Source organism: Lithobates pipiens, unplaced genomic scaffold, assembly GCF_037356315.1.
Source record: "Lithobates pipiens isolate NorthernLeopardFrog02 unplaced genomic scaffold, aLitPip1_a1.2 Scaffold_30, whole genome shotgun sequence".
NCBI lineage: Eukaryota > Metazoa > Chordata > Amphibia > Anura > Ranidae > Lithobates > Lithobates pipiens.
In genome coordinates this window covers 84164066-84186338 of record NW_027507791.1, presented here as the reverse complement: position 1 = coordinate 84186338, position 22273 = coordinate 84164066, and the positions used below count along the sequence as shown (strand labels likewise).

Here is a 22273-nt window from a genome sequence, read left to right as displayed (position 1 = left end):
GAGTGACTTCATAATTATCAATCAGCTGCTGCGCTTGCAGGGCTCTCAGGAGGAAAGTGGCATGATCTGCATGCCTTTACAGGTGATTTACCTTTGGGAGTATCTCACTAAAAATTTAATTTTTGTTGCATTGGATGCCCAACATCTGACTTATATCCTTATATCTTAGTGCACACGTCTGGGAAAAAAAAAAAAAATCAGTAAGCAAATCTCACAAGTAGAAAATAACATTTCCGGGGGGGGGGGGGGGGCGTCCCATGCACCACCTTTGTACAGAACGCCTCCAGGTCGCCATACTAAAACGCTGTAGATTGAAAAGCAACGATAGTTTTTAATAACATTCAATTGCAATATGACTTATGTAGCAATTGTAATTGCTATATTATTTTTTTTTATTTGCTATTTTTTCTCTCATGAAAGCGGAGTTGAGTGACCCTTTAAAGGAAATGTATATATCCTTCCCATCCCGGCTGCCTCTGCAGAGAGCAAAATTACAGATTCTTTAAAATTTCACCTCCAGCTACAGCTGAATGCAGGTACCTGGTATGTACAGGACTGATGGCGAGCTATCTGGTGTCTCCCCAGTAGTAGACCCTCTCACAAACCACAAAATGGTCAACGGCCCAGGTGGTCCAACAGCTGCACATGTAATGTTGAAGGGAGTGTTGGGTAAAACAGCCATATCTTTTGGTTCCATGGTGAAATATGGGACACCTAAAGCCAATTAAAAACAAAAACAGAATCCATTCAGCAGGAGAAATTCACAGAGGTATTGGTTGCATGAGGAATTATCACAGGAGTGACCTACCCTCCACCGTGATCCAGAAGCTATCGGACACAGCTTTCATTCCTTTATGTTCAGCTTCGCACCAGTATCTTCCAGCATCCGGATGCTCAACATTTTTCAAGCTGCAAGTACAAATGAGTTAATGTTCGCCAAAAGTGTTCAATACCAAAAAAGGAACCCTATGCCATGGATGAATACAACCTTACGAAAAACTGCATTTTAATTTAACTAGCTACGTTTCAAAGCCATTTTCACATTTTGGAAATATGTTTGAAAAGACCTATGGAACAAAGGTTTTAGAAAAGAGAGCTTTCTTTTGGTGGGACTGTCTTTCAAGGGTAAAAAAATATCATTGCAAATTAAAGCAGAACTACATTGCATCTGAGCACCACAAACACGATTTACTTCAATTTTAATATTTAAAACAAACTCCCCCATCCATTCATGTCTCAATGCTTTATTTTGTTGAGAAATCACTTTGAAAAACACCCCCTAGCATTTCTGGCTGTGGTCATTATGAGTAAGAGCAGAGGATTCATGTAGCATTTACTTCTGGGAATCCGTCTGCCCATAGCTCAGGTATGCAGGCTGGAGGGTGTGCTTAGCTGAGAAAACCACACCTGAAAACTCCTGGGATGTATGGCATAATTTGCCAAGGCCAGGGAACCAGGAATTAACTGGGAAAAAAAAAAAAGTTTAAGACAAGTAAATAGGATATACCTTCCTATCTATTTACTAATACAAGCTAGTGTTTATGCGCGTTTGTCATTAGCAGTTTTGGGCGTTTTTACAATAAAAACACTCCCTATAATGTAAAAACGCCTAAAAACACCAAAAGCTTTTAAAACGCAGCTAAAAGCTAAAAAAAAAAAAAATACTTCAGGCGCCCCCAACACCAGCTGTAAAAACGTCTTGTGTGCATGTGCATTTTTTTTTTACTGTGGCGTCTACAAAAAACTAACCTCAATGAATGAAAGCGCAAAAAACACCAATGCAAGAATGGTATGTTTTTTTTATATATATATATATTCAAAAGCAAAAAAAATAAGTTTAAGAGAGAGCATTAATTAAAAGAGAAGAATGGGATTGCAAAAAAAAAAAAAAAACTACATACACACCTATGTGAATGTAGCATTGGTCTGGTGCAGCAGCTGCCCCCTGCTCCCTTCTACACCAAGAACTGAGCAATCAAAGACCACTGATTGCTCAGTTCTCAGTCTTCAGTCAGCCAGTGACTGTCAGTAACCAGCTCTCTGCTCTGCCCCTCCAGCAATCACAGTGTCTGGCTGTGGAGGGTGTAGGAGCAGCTGTCTCAGGCTCTCAGCGGCGTGCTGAGAGGTTGAGCCAGCTGCCGGTCAGATCCTGACATTATTATTTGGATCCTTGTAGAGCCTAGACTGGTTTTGTGATGAATCTGGGTCACAGGAGTGCAGAACTAAGACCCCTTTCACACTAGGGCTTTTTTCAGGCGTTTTGCGGGCGCTTTAGTGTTAAAAAAAAAGTGCCTGTAAAGGGCTTGAAAGAAGCCTCAACTGCAATCCCAATGTGAAAGCCCAAGTGCCAGAGCCCGAAAAATGCTGGTAAAGCGGAGCTTAAACTAGTGGCGCTTTACCAGCATTTTTCGAGCGCTAGAAGGGCACTTTTAACTCCCACTAGTGGCCAAATAAAGGGTTAAAAGCGCCCACAAAGCGCCGCTGCCAAAAGAGCTTTGCAGGTGTTTTGCAGGCGCTTCCCATTGATTTAAATTGGAAGCGGCGCTTTAGGAGCGGTGTAGTCACCGTGCCAAAAGCGCTGCAAAGAAGCTGCTTGCAGGACTTTTTGATGCCCTGCCAGCGCAGCGCCTCAGTGTGAAAGTACTCGGGCTTTCACATTGGGATTGCAGACAAGGCTTCTTTCAGGTGCTTTACAGGCGCTTTTTTTAACGCTGTGTGAAAGGGGTCTAAGTGCTTTGACCATACATCTCCTTTAAGTCTAGTTAGGGATAATAAGGTGTTATTTAGGAAAGCCCTTTAGATTTGCTTCAGCAACTCTTCCTGTGTAAAAAAAAATGTACACACTGGAATTATTTGTTTATGGCCAATGACACAAAACAATTCTGTCACTAGCAACAAATTGCCAGCATCAGAATCACTAAAAAGGTTGCCCGAGTGTCCCTGTGGAATTGCTACCTCTGAAACAGAGGCAGCAAGATGTTGCTCTGTCGCCGGCCTGAACGCTGCTGAATCTTGATCACTAGTGATAGGAGCCACATCTCACTGTCTTAGCTAAAGAGGAAGCTACTCCACAGGGACAAAAACAGGCAGCCTCTTAGCATTCCTGTGTGTGCTGATTTTGACAGATCGTCAGCAGTGGGATCGCTAGTGGCATAGTCACCTGTGTGTCATCAACCTTAGACAGCAGCCGCTAACTACAATGTGTTAAACTTTGTTTAGCTTTGCAGCTGAAACACTTGTTTCTGCTAATCAGTGCTTAAAGAGCTGCTAACTGCAGCACCGCTACAAAGATCAGGACCTCTACTGTCAAGCTGACAGCTGCATAGAAGGGCTGATGCTCAGCGGGGATGGACTCGGGGGGCATATGAGGCATCTGCTAAATGCCTAATTGGTTAATATCACCTACTAGCTATACAACTGTAATAAATGCAGGTTAAAATGGGCACACACCCCCTAAATAAATACTACAAGGTAGTTTCAGTAAATATATATTTTAAATTAGAAATTATGTTTGTCAAAAAAAAAAAAAATATATATATATATATAATCTATCTATCTATATATATAAAACTAATATTACTGTACTTGTGTCAACAACATGAATGTTAAACTGCAAACACGACTGAGATATTTATCACAACCAAACAAAGGAACATTAAAGTGTGGCGCTATTAAAGTGACATGAAAAAACTAATTGTGCTCAATATTAAATAAAGTCTCAAATTCCAGTGTCAAAATAAGTGATCTATATTCCAAATATAATAAAAAAGGATTATGGAAGAATATGAACTATGAAAATCCTGTAGCCAGGGGTCAGAGACGAGATAAATCCGTTCCCTCCACCGTAGAGGCCAACCACCACCAAGCCAGATAAGGTGTCTTCTTACCAGAACAATAGGACCCCCTGTCAGGAAGGTCAAACATGCTTTCGGGTTACAAGGGTAGCGTGCATATTCCAGCAAGGCTCACAGATCCAGTAGAGGTGTCCTCTCCCAATGCGACCGCCAATAAAGACCACAAACTCCCACGGCGTAATGCAAATGAATAAAAACACTATATAGTGTAAAACCTTATGGGGTGATATTTATTAAAAAAGGAGTAATGCTCACAAAATTAGATGAGAGATACGCATAAATACACATCTAGGCAGGGAAAATGGCATCTGTCTAATCTTCTGGGTAGCACGATGACGTGGACGCGTCCACGTCATCTCGCTACTCAGAAGTTTAGGCGGACGCCATTTTAAACGCAACAAATTGAGCTCAGTATTAAATTAATGTCTCAAATTCCACTCCATGTCAAAACAAATCGATGACGTGGACATGTAACATGTCCACGTCGTCTCGCTACCCAGAAGTTCAGGTGGACGTCATTTTACCTGCCTGGATGTGTTTTTATGCACATCTCTCATCTAATTTTGTGAGCGTTTCTTCTTTTTTAATAAATATCAGCTCATATATAGTGTTTTTATTTATTTGCATTACATTGTGGGAGTTTGTGGTCTTATTGGCGGTTGCATTGGGAGAGGACACCTCTACTGTATCTGTGAGCCTTGCTGGAATACGCACACTACCTTTGTAGCCCCAAAGTGTGTTTTGACCTTCCTGACAGAGGGTCCTATTGTTCTGGAAGAAATACACCTTATCTGGCTTGGTGGTGGTTGGCCTCTACGGTGGAGGGAACACAATTTATCTAATCTCTGACCCCTGGCTACAGGACTCCTTAATTCATATTCTTCCGTCATCTTTTTTAGTATATTTTGGAATAGATATCACTTGTTTTGACATGGACTGGAATTTACAGTAGGGACGGAAATTATTCAGACCCCCTTAAATGTTTCACTCATTGTTATATTGCAGCCATTTGCTAAAATCAGTTCATTTTTTTTCCTCAATGTACACACAGCACCCCATATTGACAGAAAAACACAGAATTGTTGACATTTTTGCAGATTTATTAAAAAAGAAAAAAATTAAATATCACATGGTCCCAAGTATTCAGACCCTTTGCTCAGTATTTAGTAGAAGCACCATTTTGATCTAATACAGCCATGAGTCTTTTTGAAAAAGATGCAACAAGTTTTTCACACCTGGATTTGGGGATCCTCTGCCATTCCTCCTTGCAGATCCTCTCCAGTTCTGTCAGGTTGGGTGGTAAATGTTGGTGGACAGCCATTTTTAGGTCTCTCCAGAGATGCTCAATTGGGTTTAAGTCAGAGCTCTGGCTGGGCCATTCAAGAACAGTCATGGAGTTGTTGTGAAGCCACTCCGTTATTTATTTTTTATTTTTATTTTTTTAAGACATTGTCTTATTGGAAGGTAAACCTTTGGCCCAGTCTGAGATCCTGAGCACTCTGGAGAAGGTTTTCATCCAGGATATCCCTGTACTTGGCCGCATTCATCTTTCCCTCGATTGCAACCAGTCGTCCTGTCGCTGCAGCTGAAAAATTTCCCCACAGCATGATGCTGCCACCACCATGCTTCACTGTTGGGACTGTACTGGACAGGTGATGAGCAGTGCCTGGTTTTCTCCACACATACCACTTAGAATTAAGGCCAAAAAGTTCTATCTTGGTCTCATCAGACCAAAGAATCTTATTTATCACCATCTTGAAGTCATTCAGGTGTTTTTTTTTAGAAAACTCTATGTGGGTTTCCAAGCGTCTTGCACTGAGAGGCCTCCTTTGGGCCACTCTGCCATAAAGCCCCGACTGGAGGAGGGCTGCAGTGATGGTTGACTTTTTACAACTTTCTCCCATCTCCCGATTGCATCTCTGGAGCTCAGCCACAGTGATCTTTGGGTTCTTCTTTACCTCTCTCACCAAGGCTCTTCTCCTCCGATAGCTCAGTTTGGCCAGACGGCCAGCTCTAGGGAGGGTTCTGGTCATCCCAAACGTCTTTAAGGATTATGGAGGCCACTGTGCTCTTAGGAACCTAAGTGCAGCAGAAATGTTTTTGTAACCTTGGCCAGATCTGTGCCTTGCCACAATTCTGTCTCTGAGCTCTTCAGGCAGTTCCTTTGACCTCATGGTTCTCATTTGCTCTGACATGCACTGTGAGATGTAAAGTTTTATATAGATAGACAGGTGTGTGGCTTTCCTAATCAAGTCCAATCAGTATAATCTCAAGGATGATCAGAAGAAATGGACAGCACCTGAGTTAAATATATAAGTGTCACAGCAAAGGGTCGGAATACTTAGGACCATGTGATATTTCAGTTTTTCTTTTTTAATAAATCTGCAAAAATGTCAACAATTCTGTGTTTTTCTGTCAATATGGGGTGCTGTGTGTACATTAATGAGGAAAAAAAATGAACTCAAAGGGGTTGTAAAGCTTCGTTTTTTATTTTCTAAATCGGTTCCTTTAAGCTAGTGCATTGTTGGTTCACTTACCTTTTCCTTTGATTTCCCTTCTAAATGTTTTTTTTTCTTTGTCTGAATTTTTCACTTCCTGTTTCTCCTCAGTAAACTTCACACCATCATTTGAGCAGTATTTAGTCAGCCAGAACAGCTTACTGAGGAGGAACAGGAAGTGAGAAATTCAGACAAAGAAAAAAAACATTTAGAAGGGAAATTGAAGGGAAAGGTAAGTGAACCAACAATGCACTAGCTTAAAGGAACCTATTTAGAAAATAAAAAACAAACCTTTACAACCCCTTTAAACGATTTTAGCAAATGGCTGCAATATAACAGAGTGAAAAATTTGAGGGGGTCTGAATACTTTCCGTCCCCACTGTACATTTACAATTTGAAATTACATTGACATTAGGTAGTCAATCTTATGAAGATTAGACAGACTGATTTTGGAAAGCTTTGATGAATTGTCAGTAAATCTAGGTACCACTAGGGTCATCAACAGCATTAAACAGTGGGTGATAACAGTCAAAACGGTTTTCCAAAGTTCAAAAATTTAAGGGAACCTCTCGTCTGTCAGCTGTCTCTAGAGCAGGAAGGAAGTAGAAATTTCGGTTTGACTGCATTATACTTTTAGAAATATCACTGAAAGGTAGTTAAACAATCCAAATGGGAACCACTAAATGTATCAACTACAATATGGGACAATACATGATTTTCTATTCCAAGTAAAGAAAAATATACCTGGCATGCCAAATCAGAGCATCTGCATACCCATCTCAGTGTGGATAAAGGAGTGTGTATATATGGTAAACTTGCCAAGGTCTCTGTATGCCAAATAATACAACAGATATTAACTCTAACCCAGTCTGGACAAGATACATCACCTGAGAAAGCTGGTCCAATGATCTTCATTCTTTGGAATGTACAACTGGTCAGCACTCTGCACTGGAACACCATCCTTAAACCACTGGATCTCCGGTTCCTCCATACCAAGCAGGCTGCAGTTCAATTTGGCTTCTCGCCCTTGAGGCACTGTTAGATTGTACCCAAGACCTGTAAACCGCAATCCAATTGTTTTCCCTAAACAAAACAGAAGGATAAAGAAAAATTTCAAATCAGCGCTCTTCACCAATATTAACAGTGCAAACTCATCAGCTGTTCAATGCAACCAAAACAAAAAAAAGATATCAACACGTTCTTTACCAGCCACCAATCACCATCAGATCTGTCCTAAAAGGCTAAATCATATTGGTGGCTATAAGGAAATAACTACTTCTTAGTAAAAACATGAGGCTCAAAAGGGTTTTGATTGCTTATTTGGGACTGATTACAGTATTGAAAGATGTATGTAAATGACAAGCACTTACATGATCAAGTCAAACAGGCACATAAACTGTAAAGTGGAAGCAGATTTGCTGTAAATTTTGAAGACATACTACTAGACAAAAATCGGTTTTGATAATGCTACCCTGTTTTTTTTTTTACGGGAACTAAATTTGATAACTGACTGCAGGCTTAAGCTGGTCACAGATGGTTCGAATCTAGGCTGGTTCAGCAGGGACCGAACAAGATTCAAACCACTTATGGGCAGGCTGACTGTACCCAAATTGATCTGTCGATCAACTTGGGTACAACCAGCATGTCGGATTTTTGGCATGTGATTGTTGCCAGCAGCTATAATCACCGCGTTCTCCCAGCAGAAAGAACATAATAGCTTTGCGGGAGGGATTCCCCCATCAGCACTGAGTGTTGATGGGGTAATCAAGCAATTTTTTCTCCTGCAACCAATGCATCTATGGCCTGTCTAAGATGAGACCTGAAGAAGTCTCACTAACTTATTTTGGTAGCTTTGGTCTTTCAGGGTACAAGGCACATGTAGCAAATTGTCCCATCTTTCTACGTGTTCTCCAAGCTGAGCTAGTGTGGTTGTCAGTACCTCCCCCTATAGCTTTCTGACCAAGCAATTAGCAAGGAGAAAAATAACCTATGATTCTTGATTGAGGATGATGGTCTCTGGCTCCATGTACTTGCCCAAGGTGAGGAGGGGATGCTGGTGGCCGGGAAGCACAACTTCATTGGTTGCTAGGACACTGGTGACCCAGCCGCTTGCATCCTAGCAAAAGACAGAGGGGATGGAACAGGGAAACGAGTTGGGAGCCTTATAGCCAATACTCCTCTCCCCTAAGCATGCTCACTTTGCAAGTAAATGTGGCAACTGAGCTCAATTTAATACCTACAAATGGGTCTTCTATCAGGGGAGGAGCAGAGAAGCTAAAAAAATTAGGAATATAGTAGAAGATTTTTTTTTTTATCTTAATGTGTTCTATGTATTAAAGGGGTTGTAAAGGTTCATTTTTTATTTTCTAAATAGGTTCCTTTAAGCTAGTGCATTGTTGGTTCACTTATCTTTTCCTTCGATTTCCCTTCTAAATGTTTTTTTTCTTTGTTTTCTTTGTCTGAATTTCTCACTTCCTGTTCCTCCTCAGTAAGCTGTTCAGTAAGCTGTTCTGGCTGACTAACCACCAGCTCGGATGATGGTGAGAAGTTTACTGAGGAGAAACTGGAAGTGAGATATTCAGACAAAGAAAAAAAACATTTAGAAGGGAAATCGAAGGAAAAGGTAAGTGAACCAACAATGCACTAGCTTAAAGGAACCTATGTAGAAAATAAAAAATGAACCTTTACAACCCCTTTAAGATAAAAACCTTCTCTGTGTAGCAGCCCCCCTAATACTTTCTTGAACCCATCTTGATCCATCGATGTTGCAGGAGTGTCTTAGCTGCCCAGGACTCTCCCTCCTCTTTGGCTGAGACAGCAGCACGGCGCCATTAGCTCCCACTGCTGTCAAAGTCAGAAGAGAGAGAGGGGGCAGGGCCGGACCACGGCTCTGTGTCTGAATGGACACACGGAGCTGCAGCTCGGCTGCCACCATAGCAAGCTGCTTGCTGTGGGGGCACTCAACAGGGGGGAGGGGCCAGGAGCACTGAAGAGGGTCCCGAGAAGAGAAGAATCTAGGCTGTTCTGTGCAAAACCACTACACAGAGCAGGTAAGTATTACATGTTTCTTATTTAAAAAGACTTTAATATCACAATTTTTTTTTTATGTTCCTGAGAGCTCTTCTTTAGGCTTGATTCACACTAAAGTGTTTTTTTATGCATTTTGCAGAAATGCAGGGACATTTTTTAACATGGGTTTCTATGGAACATGTTCACATCAATGCATTTTTGTGCCTCTGCGTTTTTGGAAAGGGTCGGGGACTTTTTTTCATGCAAAATGCAGCATTTTGCATGTAAATAGAAGTCAATGGACTTGCAGCAAAAACACAAGTACCGCGTTTTTCTGCGTTTTGCGTTTTTTTTTTCTTTTTTTTTTCACTGTATATAGCTGGCTGCTAAGCAACCACAGTGTAAAAAACAAAAAAACAAAAAAAAAAAAAACGCTAAACGCGGTAAAAGCGCGTGTCCAAAAACCGCGTCAAGCACCACAAAAAGCACAGCAGAAACGCTCAAAAGCAACATGCATAGATGTGAATCGAGCCTTAAAGAATACTGTTAAGCGTTATAATAGTTTATATGGAAGAGCTAAGAAAAACTCAAGTTTTTATTGCTGTCGGTTTTACAGTTTTCACCAGAACGGGAGTAGAGGTTAAATCTTTTACTAAGGGCATTTGTTCCATTAATAATTTTCTAAAAAGATTTTCCCTATGCTTCGGGATGAAACTTCAGAGCAGGATGTGGAGGGCAGCAGCAACCCAACTTAGTCAGGAATGCATTTCCAAGTCTTCAGACTGTATGATAATTGTGTAGCTATACAAGTTCTCCATCAAGCAAGTTCTCCATCAAGTCCAATTGGCTCAAACTGCAGCCATTCTCTCTCATAGTCTGAGAGATGCTGTTCAGGTGATTAGAGGAGGCTTTTATAAAGACTGGTTGCCAAACACACAGTAATTACTACATAAACGAAATGCTTTTTTAATTCATCTGCATGGAGATCAGCTATACCTACAGAAAAGATAACCGCTGAAATTACTCTAAGAGCCGTAACAGACTTGGGATGGAAGCAGTACATGCAAGGAAACCTGAGAATGTTAATATGATTAAACAGCAAAGGACACTAAGATCAAAACACTTAGGGAATTAAAAGGAATATGTCTGGATGTGATAGATTTTACAATTACTCTTTCAACTATTTTTTGTGTCACAAGCCAAACAAAAAACAGCAGGAAACGGGACTGAGTTCACAACCCACATTATTAGATGTGCATGTTCAACCTGTATGTTCACATTCCCAACAGATATTTTGTCTAATTCTTGTACAATAACTTCCACCGTGCAACCCTCTTCTGTCTGGGTTCAAGACTTGGTCTTTCAGGTAGAAGCCACCGCATACAAAAAATGTCACAGTCTTGTACAACACATCGACGCAGGTTCCTCATTCACACTTTCATTGACATTTGACAGAATTGAAAACAAAGCTTTGTGTCACAAAAAAAGCTCAAGCTCCAAAACTTCAGCAATCTACAGTTTGGCAAGTCTTTCAGTAAAATCTATTTTGCTTTTAGGTGAAATAAAACAGGGACAGATCGAAAATAAAATTGCAATGGAAGCATAAGGTCAGCTGACCAGTGGTCGCCAACCTTTTTGACCTCAAGGACCACTAACCTCACATTTCTGAATCCAGTGTACCACTAACATGAATGTATATGTCTCATGCATACAATACTTCGGCTCTCTTCCCCCCCCCCACCTGGACCACACTGCGGCCTTATACACACACACAATGTTCCGGCTCTCTGCCCCCCTCCACCTGGGCCACACTGCTGCCTTATACACGCACAATGTTCTGGCTCTCTGCCCCCCTTCACCTGGGCCACACTGCTGCCTTATGAACGCACAATTCTCTGGCTCTCTGCCCCCCCCCCCCCCTCCACCTGGACCACATTGCTGCCTTATACACATACACACACAATGCTCTGGCTCTATGCCCCCCTCCACCTGGACCACACTGCTGCCTTATACACACACACACACACACACACACACACACACACACAATTCAAAGGGCTCTAAAACCCCCTCCACCGGGACTATACTGCTGCCTTACACACACAATGCAGCGGCTCTCTGCCCCCTCCACCTGGACCACACTGCTGCCTTATACACACAATGCCCTGGCTTTCTGCCCCCCCTCCACCTGGACCACATCTGCTCTGCAAAATCACCTTCATTAGTGATTACCAACCTCGGTCCTCAAGTACCCAAAACATGACAAGTTTTCGGAACTTCCTTGAGATAAATTAGCTTTAATAAACACCAAGCCATTGACAGTGATTTTTAAGCAGTGGTTCTCAACCCTGCCCTCAAGTATTCACAACAGGCCATGTTTTGGGAATTTCTTAGATAAAATAGCTGTTCAAAGCCATTGGCTGATTTAAAGTACCTGTCCAAGATAAAGGAAAACTTGCAAACATGGCCTGTTGTGGGTACTTGAGGACAGGGTTAAGAACCACCAATTTAAAGCACCTGTGCAAGGTCAATAAAATCATGAAAACAATACCTGTTGGGGGTACTTGAGGCATTGAAAAAAAGGCCAACATGACACTATCAGAGGAAGATCCAAGTTGAAACCATATCGTGCTACACATAAACAGAACTTGCAAAAGTAAGTATTAACAAGTCGTGCAGGCACTTCGCCGCTAACAAGACTAGGGGCTGAGCCTTTCTTTCAGATTCTAATATCCAAAATTACAGAGTCAGACTATGGGATCCATTATACAGAATCTGCGTATTAATCTGATTAGAAATTCCCTCCCTTCTCTCTGTTTTCCATAAAAGACTGTCACTAATTGGAATGTAGGTGGAGGGATACAGAGGATTCTGTTAGTCATTGGATATTTTTAGCCTATCATTTCTGTCGGAACCCTTTCAAGAAAGACTGATGTCATCAACATTGACAGAAAACCAGGGCAGCACCACCAAAACAAACTGAAATGTAATAAAATAAAAACAAGTTAATGGCAATGACATGAACTAAATAAGTAGAGTCACCTGGGATGGTAGTCAACCATTAGGCAATGGCTTGGCTATCAAAAGAGGATTTCCCAAAAAGAATATCTGTGTACTTTGACATTTTATCAAAAGAGAAACTCCACTGGGTATTTATTTTAATGAGGTGCTGTGGAAATTTCCAAATAGAAGGAATAAGCAGTACAAGGAGCCAATTCATTAATATGTGGACAAGAAGCATGCTGATAAAAAGAGAAAGCAGAGTAACAAAAAGATGAGCTCATCATTACGCTGCTCCTCTGTTCAATGTCCAGTCATGAACTGGGGAAGTGTTGGACTCTAACATTATTAATATAGATCTTTTAGCACTATTAGAAAATAATGACTTTACATTTCTGGGTGGCTAGTCTATTTTTGGCATAAAGAAAAAATTATTGCACAGGTAGAAAAATAAAATGAAAATAAAAAGTGTAAGCTTCCGGCAACACCACAATAGGACTATTTGCTATATAACAGAATAAAGTAACAAAAAGTTGGCGCACTAAATATCAAAATAAATGAAGAAACCGCTCTCCATAGTAGAAAGAAATGGTGATTACAAGTAAAATATCTGAAGTGTCCAATTTGGGTGAACAAGTAAAGGTAAGTGCAGTGCAGATCATCCAGGTGCACCTCCACCACAAGACACATAGAATGCCTCCTTACCGGAAACGTAGACCCCAAATTATAAGATTCTACACAAATGTGGTTTATAAGCACAGAAGATCTAATGGCTGATGGAAAGGATCACTCTGTATCAAAGCCCATGGGAAAGAGATAAAAAATGCCCACAGTGTAAAACTGTATAACAATTTATTGGAAGACAACGATGCTAAAAAACTCACAGAAATCCAGCTAAAATCCAGCATGTCGTTTTCAAAGGTTCCCATTAACCTATCCGCATGTACACAAGTTTGACGTGTGTTGTAGCGTCACAGACATGGATGTCCTCTCTGATGAAACATATAGGGAGGAGTCCATGTTTGTGATGTTACCATGCACGCCGAACGTGTTTACATGTGGCTTTCTTCCCGGAACCTTTGATAACTACATGCTGAATTTTATCTGGATTTCTGTGAGTTTTTAGCATCATTGTCTTCTAATAAATTGTTATACAGTTTTACTTTATGTGGGCGTTTTTTTTATCTCTTTCCCATAGGCTTTAATAGGGAGTGATACTTTACATCAGTCATTACACTATCCCCTTCAGCATAACAGGGGGAGCCGAATTAGATCATCTGTGCTTGCAAACCAAATTTGTGTAGAATCTTATAATTTGGGGTCTAGGTTTCCGGTAAAGAGGCATTCTACGTAAATTTGTGGTAGAGGTACACCTGGGTGATCGGCACTTACATTTACCTGTTCACCCAAATTGGACACTTATTAGGAAATTTTACTTGTAATCACCGTTTCTTTCTACTATGGAGAACAGCATGAACGGTTTCACTTTATGGACATTTTCTTCATTTATTTTGAAGGTTTAGCCCAGCAACTTTTTGTTACGTATCTATTTTTGGACATCAATAGGTCATTTGTGGCCACTGCTGAGTTATAGCCTTAAAAACCAGTAGAAGAGGATCATCTTCCAGAATGTATGGCAGGGAAGTCATGAAGGAAGATCCCATCTCTTGGGAAAAGGATTCACACATATACGCTGTCTTGGTTTATAGAGGGTTGTATTTGCATCAAAATATCTTTGAGGATTTCTGCAAAGATTATCTGCCAAGGTGTCCCATCACTGAAAAAAGAAAGGGCAAGCAACGGTCTGCTTTTCTGGCCTCCAAAAGGCATTGGCCATTTTTTAGTGCAAACCAATAAATTATTTGAAATGTTATCTGGTCTGATGTATGTCTTTTCCGATGATGTCGGAGAGCTTGCCCACATTGTGTCAATGACCTTGCTTTGTGCACTGGTCCAAATCATTTGGTGGAGGGGGGATTATGGTGTGGGGTTGTTTTTCAGGGGTTGGGATTGGCCCCCTTGTTCCAGTGAAGGGAACTCTTAAGGCATCAGCATACCAAGACCTTTTGGAAAATTTCATGCTCCCAACTTTTTGGGAACAGTCCCTTGCTGTTCCAACATGACTGCGCACCAGTGCACAAAGCAAGGTCCATAAAGACATGGATGAGCGACTTTCGGGTGGAGGAGCTTGACTGGCCTGCACCTCAACCCGATAGAACACCTTTTAGATGAATTAGATTGGAGACTAATGCGCTTCTGGGAGAATGGTCAAGAATTCCCATAGCCACACTCCCAAAACTTGTGGACAGCCTTCCCAGAAGACTTGAAGCTGTTATAGCTGCAAAGGGTGGGCCAACTCTATATTGAACCATACAGACTAAGATTCGGATGCCATTACAAGTTCACTTGGCCTGGCAATATTCCATCACCTGTTCCGGTAACAGTACCTACCCTCTCATTTGAATATCTCTATCAATGCCACCTTAATCTACCTTGTCCACATGTTCCCTGCTCCAGATTGGGATTGAAGATAAAGTCTTCTATCTATTGGATATTTTTACATATGGACATTGGCCATTTGATTAGTGTTCACTGTGATTTTTTGTTATATGATTTTTTTTTTTTTTTTTACAGGTCAATCACAATACTTTTGACAATATAGTTTAGATGTTTACCGGCATACTAGAAGAGATGCGTTTACAGGCATAAAAAAATATAATTAGAGATGGCAGACACATGTAAATGCATCTCAATGCGCTCTTAAGCGCTAGACACATTTAGTATTTGAACATTTATTTCTTCCAATGGCCAGAACAAACCAATATTCTGGCCAATGGAATCCATTAACGCTCAAACACTTGACATGCTTAAAACGCACATGCAATGTGCAACGTTGGGTGCATTTTTTTTTTTTATCTTTTTTTTCTAACAGGATTAAAAGGCATTCAGAGGAGAAAATCAAACTTACTCATGAGGCCTTATAATTACTATTAATATTATCAGAGCAGTGACAGATTAGCTAAATTCAGGAACAGGCAAGATAGAATAAATATTTATGACTGGGAGTGGCTTGAATGATGCTGGCCATCAGATTGAGGTCATTTAGCGGTAGAAAAATAATACTGTGCAGGAAATCTGTGGATTGAATGTGGATATTGAAGCAAAAGTTAGTTTTGTTGTTTTATCTTTTCATGGGCTATTCATTTTTGTGTTATGTTTGGCTTGAGGTTTGCTTTATTGCAGGGATAATGCACTGTAGAAGTGTGTTTTTTTTCTTTGTTTTTTTTTTATAAATTCAGTCTCTAAATAACTTTTTTTGCAGCTACATTCAACCCGGTCACGTGACTTCCGGCCACTCTGCTACTCCGATCCAGGGCTATAATGGGAGGGGCTGAGATCTCCCTTTGACATCAGCCAGAGAGGTCACGTGGCCGCTCGCCCCTCCCGCTGTAGCCCTGGACTGAAGTAGCAGAGTGTCTGAAAGTCACGTGAATGGCCTGGATGTAGCTGCAAAAAGGGATTTGGAGGCTTCATTTATAAAAAAAAAAAAAAAAAAAAACACATACAGTGCATTATCCCTGGATAAAACAGAGGGGCTGCCAGTAACAATTATTAAACTTTTTTAAATACTGATAGCGGAAGGAGGGGGGGGGACGACACAGACATGGAGCCAACAGGCAGGGAGGGAGGGGTGAGGGGGACAGAGGAGAGCTGTGGATGACAGAGGTACACAAAACTGACCATGGTAGTCGTGGCTCAGCAGCCATGATTATCATAGTCAAGACACACATTATTTGTTAATACTCATATATGTATTTGGTATTTATACACTATTATGTGATTTGATATGAGCATTTAGGATTAATTTTAGCGCACTAATATTTTAATTATTTACAGCACAGGCATGGTGCTGTTTAATCTTCTATAAGGGAGCAGTAGATCGCTTTTTTTTTTTGGGTTACAAACACTTGAATAGTTATCCTACTACTAACCTTAGCAAGAATATGCTTTCTGCTTACAGAACTGTGGTCATTGCTATACAGAAACCTTATATATTTGCAGGGATGTGTAGACTTTTAATATCCACTGTATAATTGCAGATTTTCTATTGTAGCATGTTTGCTGCTGAGATAATGCTGTCACCACATAATCTATACACATATCCTGATCAAAGGCAGTTTACAAAAAGACTCCATTCTACATTTTGAATTGTCTGTGACTTAAAAGCACAATAGTCTTATACAAATTTGCTATGAGGTTACTTAACACACAAAGCAAACAAGCAATAACAAATAGTTTAATAGAAACAACCAATATGTACCTTTTCGTGCAATGCGGCACTTACTTTCCGGTGGGAGACATTCAGCCCTGATAGTCACACATTTGCACACCTGAAGCCCAATCAAAGTACTGGATTCATTTACAATAAATTCACAGCAATGAATACATTTTTAGCCCATAGAATAGGGATTACTTTTGGAATTGAATGTATCCTTCAGACAGGGTATGTTTTCTGATCTCTTCCTATAGTCTACAGACATTAAATGACAGCTGTCGGAACCCAGATCAGGCTGGCTGTAGTGGAGGGGTGTTGTTGGGGCACTTGAAACTCACTCGTATACACAATCAGAAAATGGTACCAAAAATACCGCTTTCGAATCGATCTTATGATAATCTGATCATTAGTACACCGCTTTCGAAAACAGTTCATCCAATATTATCCAATGGGGCAAGCACAAAAATTTGTTGTTCAAAATTACAATACAAATACACTACAACACATTACATAACTTCCAAATTGTTATTCTGTCATACAAGAATGTTCATAACTTTAGCAAACTCTTCATTTTCGATATGAGATTAGCATGCAAAAATAAAATAAAAATCATAGTGTGCACCAGGCATAAAAGTTGGGAGGGCTCCGATAGCTGGCTGCACTGAGAGCAGCTGGATTGTGTATGTAGTTTTAACTGTCCTCCGTTTACTGTGCAGCATTTTTAACTACTTGCCACTCGCCAACAGTAGTTTTCCTGTGGGCGAGCTGCAGAGGCAGGCTGGATAACGTACCTGGTATGTCGCAGTCTGTTAGCCTGTCAGTGCCAGTGTCCGCCACCCTATCACAGTGCCAGTGTCCGCCACCCTATCACAGTCCCACTATATAAATTACTGATCACCACCATTACAGTATAGCGTCTATAGCGGTGTTAAATCCAGTATATATACACCATAGTTTTTAGACGCTATAACTTTCGAACATAAATTCATGCAGAACACATTTTGACCTAAATTTATTTAGAAATTAGATTTTTTTTTACATTTTTTTTATTTGATATGTTTTATAAACAGAAAGCAGAAAATATTTTTTTTTTTTTTTTACATTTTCAGAATGTTTGAGTTTATATAATAAAAAATAAAGAACCCAGTAGTGATTAAATACCACCCAAAGACAGCTCAATTTGTGTGAAATGAATAATATAAAATTGAATTTGTGTTGCATGACCGCGCAATTGCCAGTTAAAGTAGCACAGTGCTGAATAGCAAAATATGCCCTGGTCATGAAGGCAGTTTAAATTTCCAGGGGTAACATTTTTTAAATAATAATTGCATTTATAGTACAGCTATCCCTATTAGAGCAATCATTTCAACTGTTGGCCATTTTGTAGGTATCAAAGGAGATATCAGTGCACATGTGCAGGAGGTAGACAGTCTAACTTTAAGAGTTTTGTGGGCTGTCCAGCCAAGATGTACAGATTCTCTTTGATTACACATCTTTGTTTCCGGTAAAGCAAGGATTTCTATGCAGTTCATATTTTAAAAGATAAGTATGGGAATTTTTTTCATCCCATATTCATACTTACCTACTGTAGACTGATGCTGCAACTGTCCCCCGCCACCTCTTCACGAGAACCAAGCCACCGAACACCAATCGATGGCTCAGTTCTCTCACCTCCCTGAGCGGAGAGCTGCTGCCTGTGACACAGCAGCTCTCCTGCTCTGCTTCTCCACGCTCACTGAGCGCTGAGCTGAGGAGGCTCGCTGAGACGCCTATCAGTCCAGGCACCTGGCGGATCCAGACTTCCAAGGTCGGGATGATGCAGTGCCTGGACTGATCCTGGTAACGTCAGAGAGTGGAATTCAGATCACTCTCTACTGAAAAAGGGTCACAAGAGTGCAAAACTAATTGCACACCTGTGACCCATAGGAGAAGCCCAGCCAAATGAGCTCAGGTTGGACTTCTCCTTTAAAGTGCATGTGTGCTTTACTCATGCAAGGCAACGCAACAAGTTAACTCTAACAGTAGTCCCACCAATAGCTTTTATATACCTTCCCTTTTCTCTAGCATCTTTCCATTTGGCTGAAGGAAGTGAAAAATAGATAGATATCAGGGGGAAATAGAAGATATCAGGTGCTTCCAAGTATGGGAATTCGGCCTGGAAAAGACTCTTTGAATGGATTCGGTTGCATGGCCTACCCCAGCAAAGATTCCTCCAACGGAACTCAGCACAGCACGTCTTTACTCGTGACCAACACCTTAGACACTGGCGAAAAAACTGAGGTACTCCCAGTAAGGGGAGGGGCTATATAGGGAACTTAACTTACTGTCAAGGGGGTGCCAGTGTCCATCACCTAAAGGTGCCTATATAACCCATTCAGTAAATACTGTGGCTCAGTGCCCCATGATGTACAAAAAAGAAAAGATGCCAGGTGCTTTCAAGTCTCCCTCCTGTCATGTGAGAATGCAGGTGTTTCCCTACTTCCATCTATGCTATCACTTTGGACAGAGAAATGGTCTTTGGTATTGAGTGAAAAGCAAGTCATGACGTTGAGCTTACATAGCAATTTTTTTTTGCACCCAGCAATTAAAGGAGAAGTCCAGCCAAAGCTTGTTTCCTTTGGATCACAGGAGTGCAATTCATTTGCACCCCTGTGATCCATTTTCAGCAGAAAGCGGTGTGAAGTCCACTCTCTGCTGACATCACAAATGTCAGCCCAGGCACTGTGTCATCCCAACAATGGAAGTCTGGATCCGGCAGGTGCCTGGACTGACCCCTGTCTCAGCAAAGCAGCAGGTTCCGTTTTTGGTCTCCCCATCGGTACCCTTAAGTTCACTCAAATAACCCGCCATCTTCTAAGTTGAGCTGGTAGACATATTTCCTTGCCAATTACAGTGGGCCAATCAACAAGAGCTTAGATATTCCATGAACTGCACACTACATGAAGTCCCCAGGGGGTGACTTTCAGCTGTTCCAAGAGACAGTTAAAGGATGTCAAATTCTGCCCTATAGAGGTAGGCAAAACACCCGAGTATTATTTATGATAATCAGGTTAGGAACCCCATAGTTCCAAGCAAGATTATTTTTGCATTTGGTTAAATTGTCTTCCACCAATTGTCAGTCACTTTTCCATGATCCTTTCCATGTCTGTCTAGGACAGGGAGACGTGGCCATCTTTCTCATTAAAACATTTGCCAACCTTTGGTCATCCAAAAGGGGCAGATGACAAGATGGCATCCGACTGTGCATGCACAACTCTGGCGCCAAATATTCATTTCACACAGATCTTTTCTCAAACACACATAATGGCTTTGGCTAAATATACTGAAGATACATTTAGCCAGGAAAATCCATTCCAAAAGATCAATTGCCTTCCACATCAGACTGATTAGCCTTAGGGTGTCTGTAAAAGTTGCAAACAATTGCACATGGTGTCTACAACCAACCTCCAATCTGAGATTAGTTTGATCAGACACTGTTCATCTAATGTCTAGAAGTTCTGGTCATTTTTCACTTTTGGATATTCACGTGAAAGTAATTCACTTAATGTATAGCCTAACATGTGTGTTACAATTTTACAAGCTTTGTTGCTATGTATACTGTGTAGCAATAAATGCACAAAGGAGCAGCCCAATTTGTTTATTACATTCAGTATGGAAGCCGATTTTTCCGTTTAGTGGTGCTACACAATCTTTTGCCTTGCTGATCCTCTCATCTCACCACAAGTTTGCCTGTAAAGAATCTGGCTGGTGAAAAAGCGATTGTCTGCAGTTTTTAATAATGTGAAACTGCTATGATCCTTTGGGGTACAAAATCCATACTGTATGACTAAGGCTACCTAGGCTTAAAGGAGTTGTAAAGGCAGAAGCTTTTTTTATTTTAATGCATTGTATGCATTAAGATAAAAACCTTCTGTGTTTAGTAGAGCTGCACGATGAATCGTTAAGAATCAAAATCGCGTTCTTTTCCCCTTCCCGATCTTCAAAACAGCATGTCACGATCTTTCTAACAAGTGCAGAGAGTTCTCACAGCTGGAAAAAAAAATCCAGACAGCCTGCCAAGTTTTATTACAACACAAGAATAAGTAGAAACAAAGTATCTTTTTGTTCTTTTATCAAAGGAAAGAACTCCAGCGTGTAGATGAGGGAAGTTTAACCATTTAAAGAGGAGGTACACCTAAATGCTGACTTTTAATAAATGCAAACTTACTTGTCCCAGGGTCCAGCGATGTCGTCAGCCAAAGCCGATCACTCGGCTCTCAGCAGCTGCCGCCGCCATCCTCTGTGAGGGAATCTGGAAGTGAATCGTTTCGGCTTCTCTTCCCGGTTCCCTGCTGCGCATCCCAACTGGTCCCCGCTATCTCCTGGGAACTGTGTGTTTCCCAAGAGACAGTGGGGGGATGACCTGTATTATACAGATATCTGCACCCCCCCTCCCTCTGAAAGGTGCCAAATGTGACAACAGAGGGGGGGAGGGTTCCGAAAAGCGGAGGTGAACCTCCGTTTTAAATACCAAACCTTTTCTGACATTTGTTGCTTACAAGTAAATTCATTATTTTCTGCTAGAAAATTACTTGGAGCACGCAAACATGATATCATTTTTTTTTTAGCAGAGACCCTAGAGATTAAAATGGTGGTTGTTGCAATATTTTATGTCACACTGTATTTGCGCAGCGTTTTTTCAAACACAATTTTTTTGAAAATAGAAACTTTAATTTAAAAAAATAAAATAAACAGTAAAGTTAGCCCAATTTTTTTGCATAATGTGAAAGAAGATTGTGAGCCCCATTTTAGCCAGAATCGTGCAGCTCTAGTGTGTAGCAGCCCCTTCAGCACCCCCAATTACCTACCTGACCTCCTCCTCTCTCCAGCAATGTCCCCAATCCCATCAGCCATCCAGTACACTCCCCCTGATTGGCTGAGACAGAGCAGCAGCACTATTGGGTCCTGTGACTGTCAAAGTCTGTCAGCCAATCAGGGGAGAGAGGAGGTAGGGCCAGGTCAGGGCTCTGTGTCTGAATGGATACAAGGAGCTCTGACTCGGCTTAGGTGACAACCTGCAACAAGCTGTTGGCTGAGGGGCACTCAAAGGAGGGAGGGGCCAGGAGCAGCAAAGAGGGACCCCAGAAGAGGAGGATCTGGGCTGCTCTGTGCAAAACCAACTGCACAAAGGTGGTAAGTATAACATGTTTGTTATTTAAGAAAAAAAAAAGCAAGCCTTTACAATCACTTTAAGCTCACATGAGAGCTTAAGAGCAGGAATTTGTATTAATGGGATGAAAGAGATACTATTATTTTTAGAAGTAGCTACCGGGTAAAAAATAATTGAAGCAAAATAGGCTCCATAAAGAGCAGATCTTATCAATGTTACAATACATCTGTGGAAAGTGCAGGAATCCGGAACCTAGGCTTAATATCACTTTAATAGCATATGTGGTTTTGGGAGTACAAAACCGTTTTATATCTTCGATAAAGGTTTAATAAAAAGGTATTGCGCCCTCTGTTTTTGTTGTTCTAGTGTTCACAGCACCAAGATCCCTCACACTTTCTTTGGCCCTACACAATGACATCCATTAATCAGTAGAACTGTACCTTTCACGATTCCTGATGCCAGTAAAGGAAGTGTGTACTAGGAGAGC

At 41.0% G+C, this 22273-nt stretch overlaps 1 protein-coding gene across 1 annotated transcript in view; it reads right to left on the bottom strand.

Annotated features, from left to right (window-relative positions):
• TYRO3 (TYRO3 protein tyrosine kinase) overlaps nt 1-22273 on the bottom strand; it is a 312942-nt gene that overhangs the window by 223189 nt on the left and 67480 nt on the right. Inside the window, exons 2-4 of the mRNA XM_077464521.1 lie at nt 7240-7435; nt 809-909; nt 541-714 (exon numbers count right to left, since the gene is read on the bottom strand). Coding sequence (XP_077320647.1) covers nt 541-714; nt 809-909; nt 7240-7435 — 471 coding nt within the window. The remainder of the gene's footprint in view (nt 1-540; nt 715-808; nt 910-7239; nt 7436-22273) is intronic.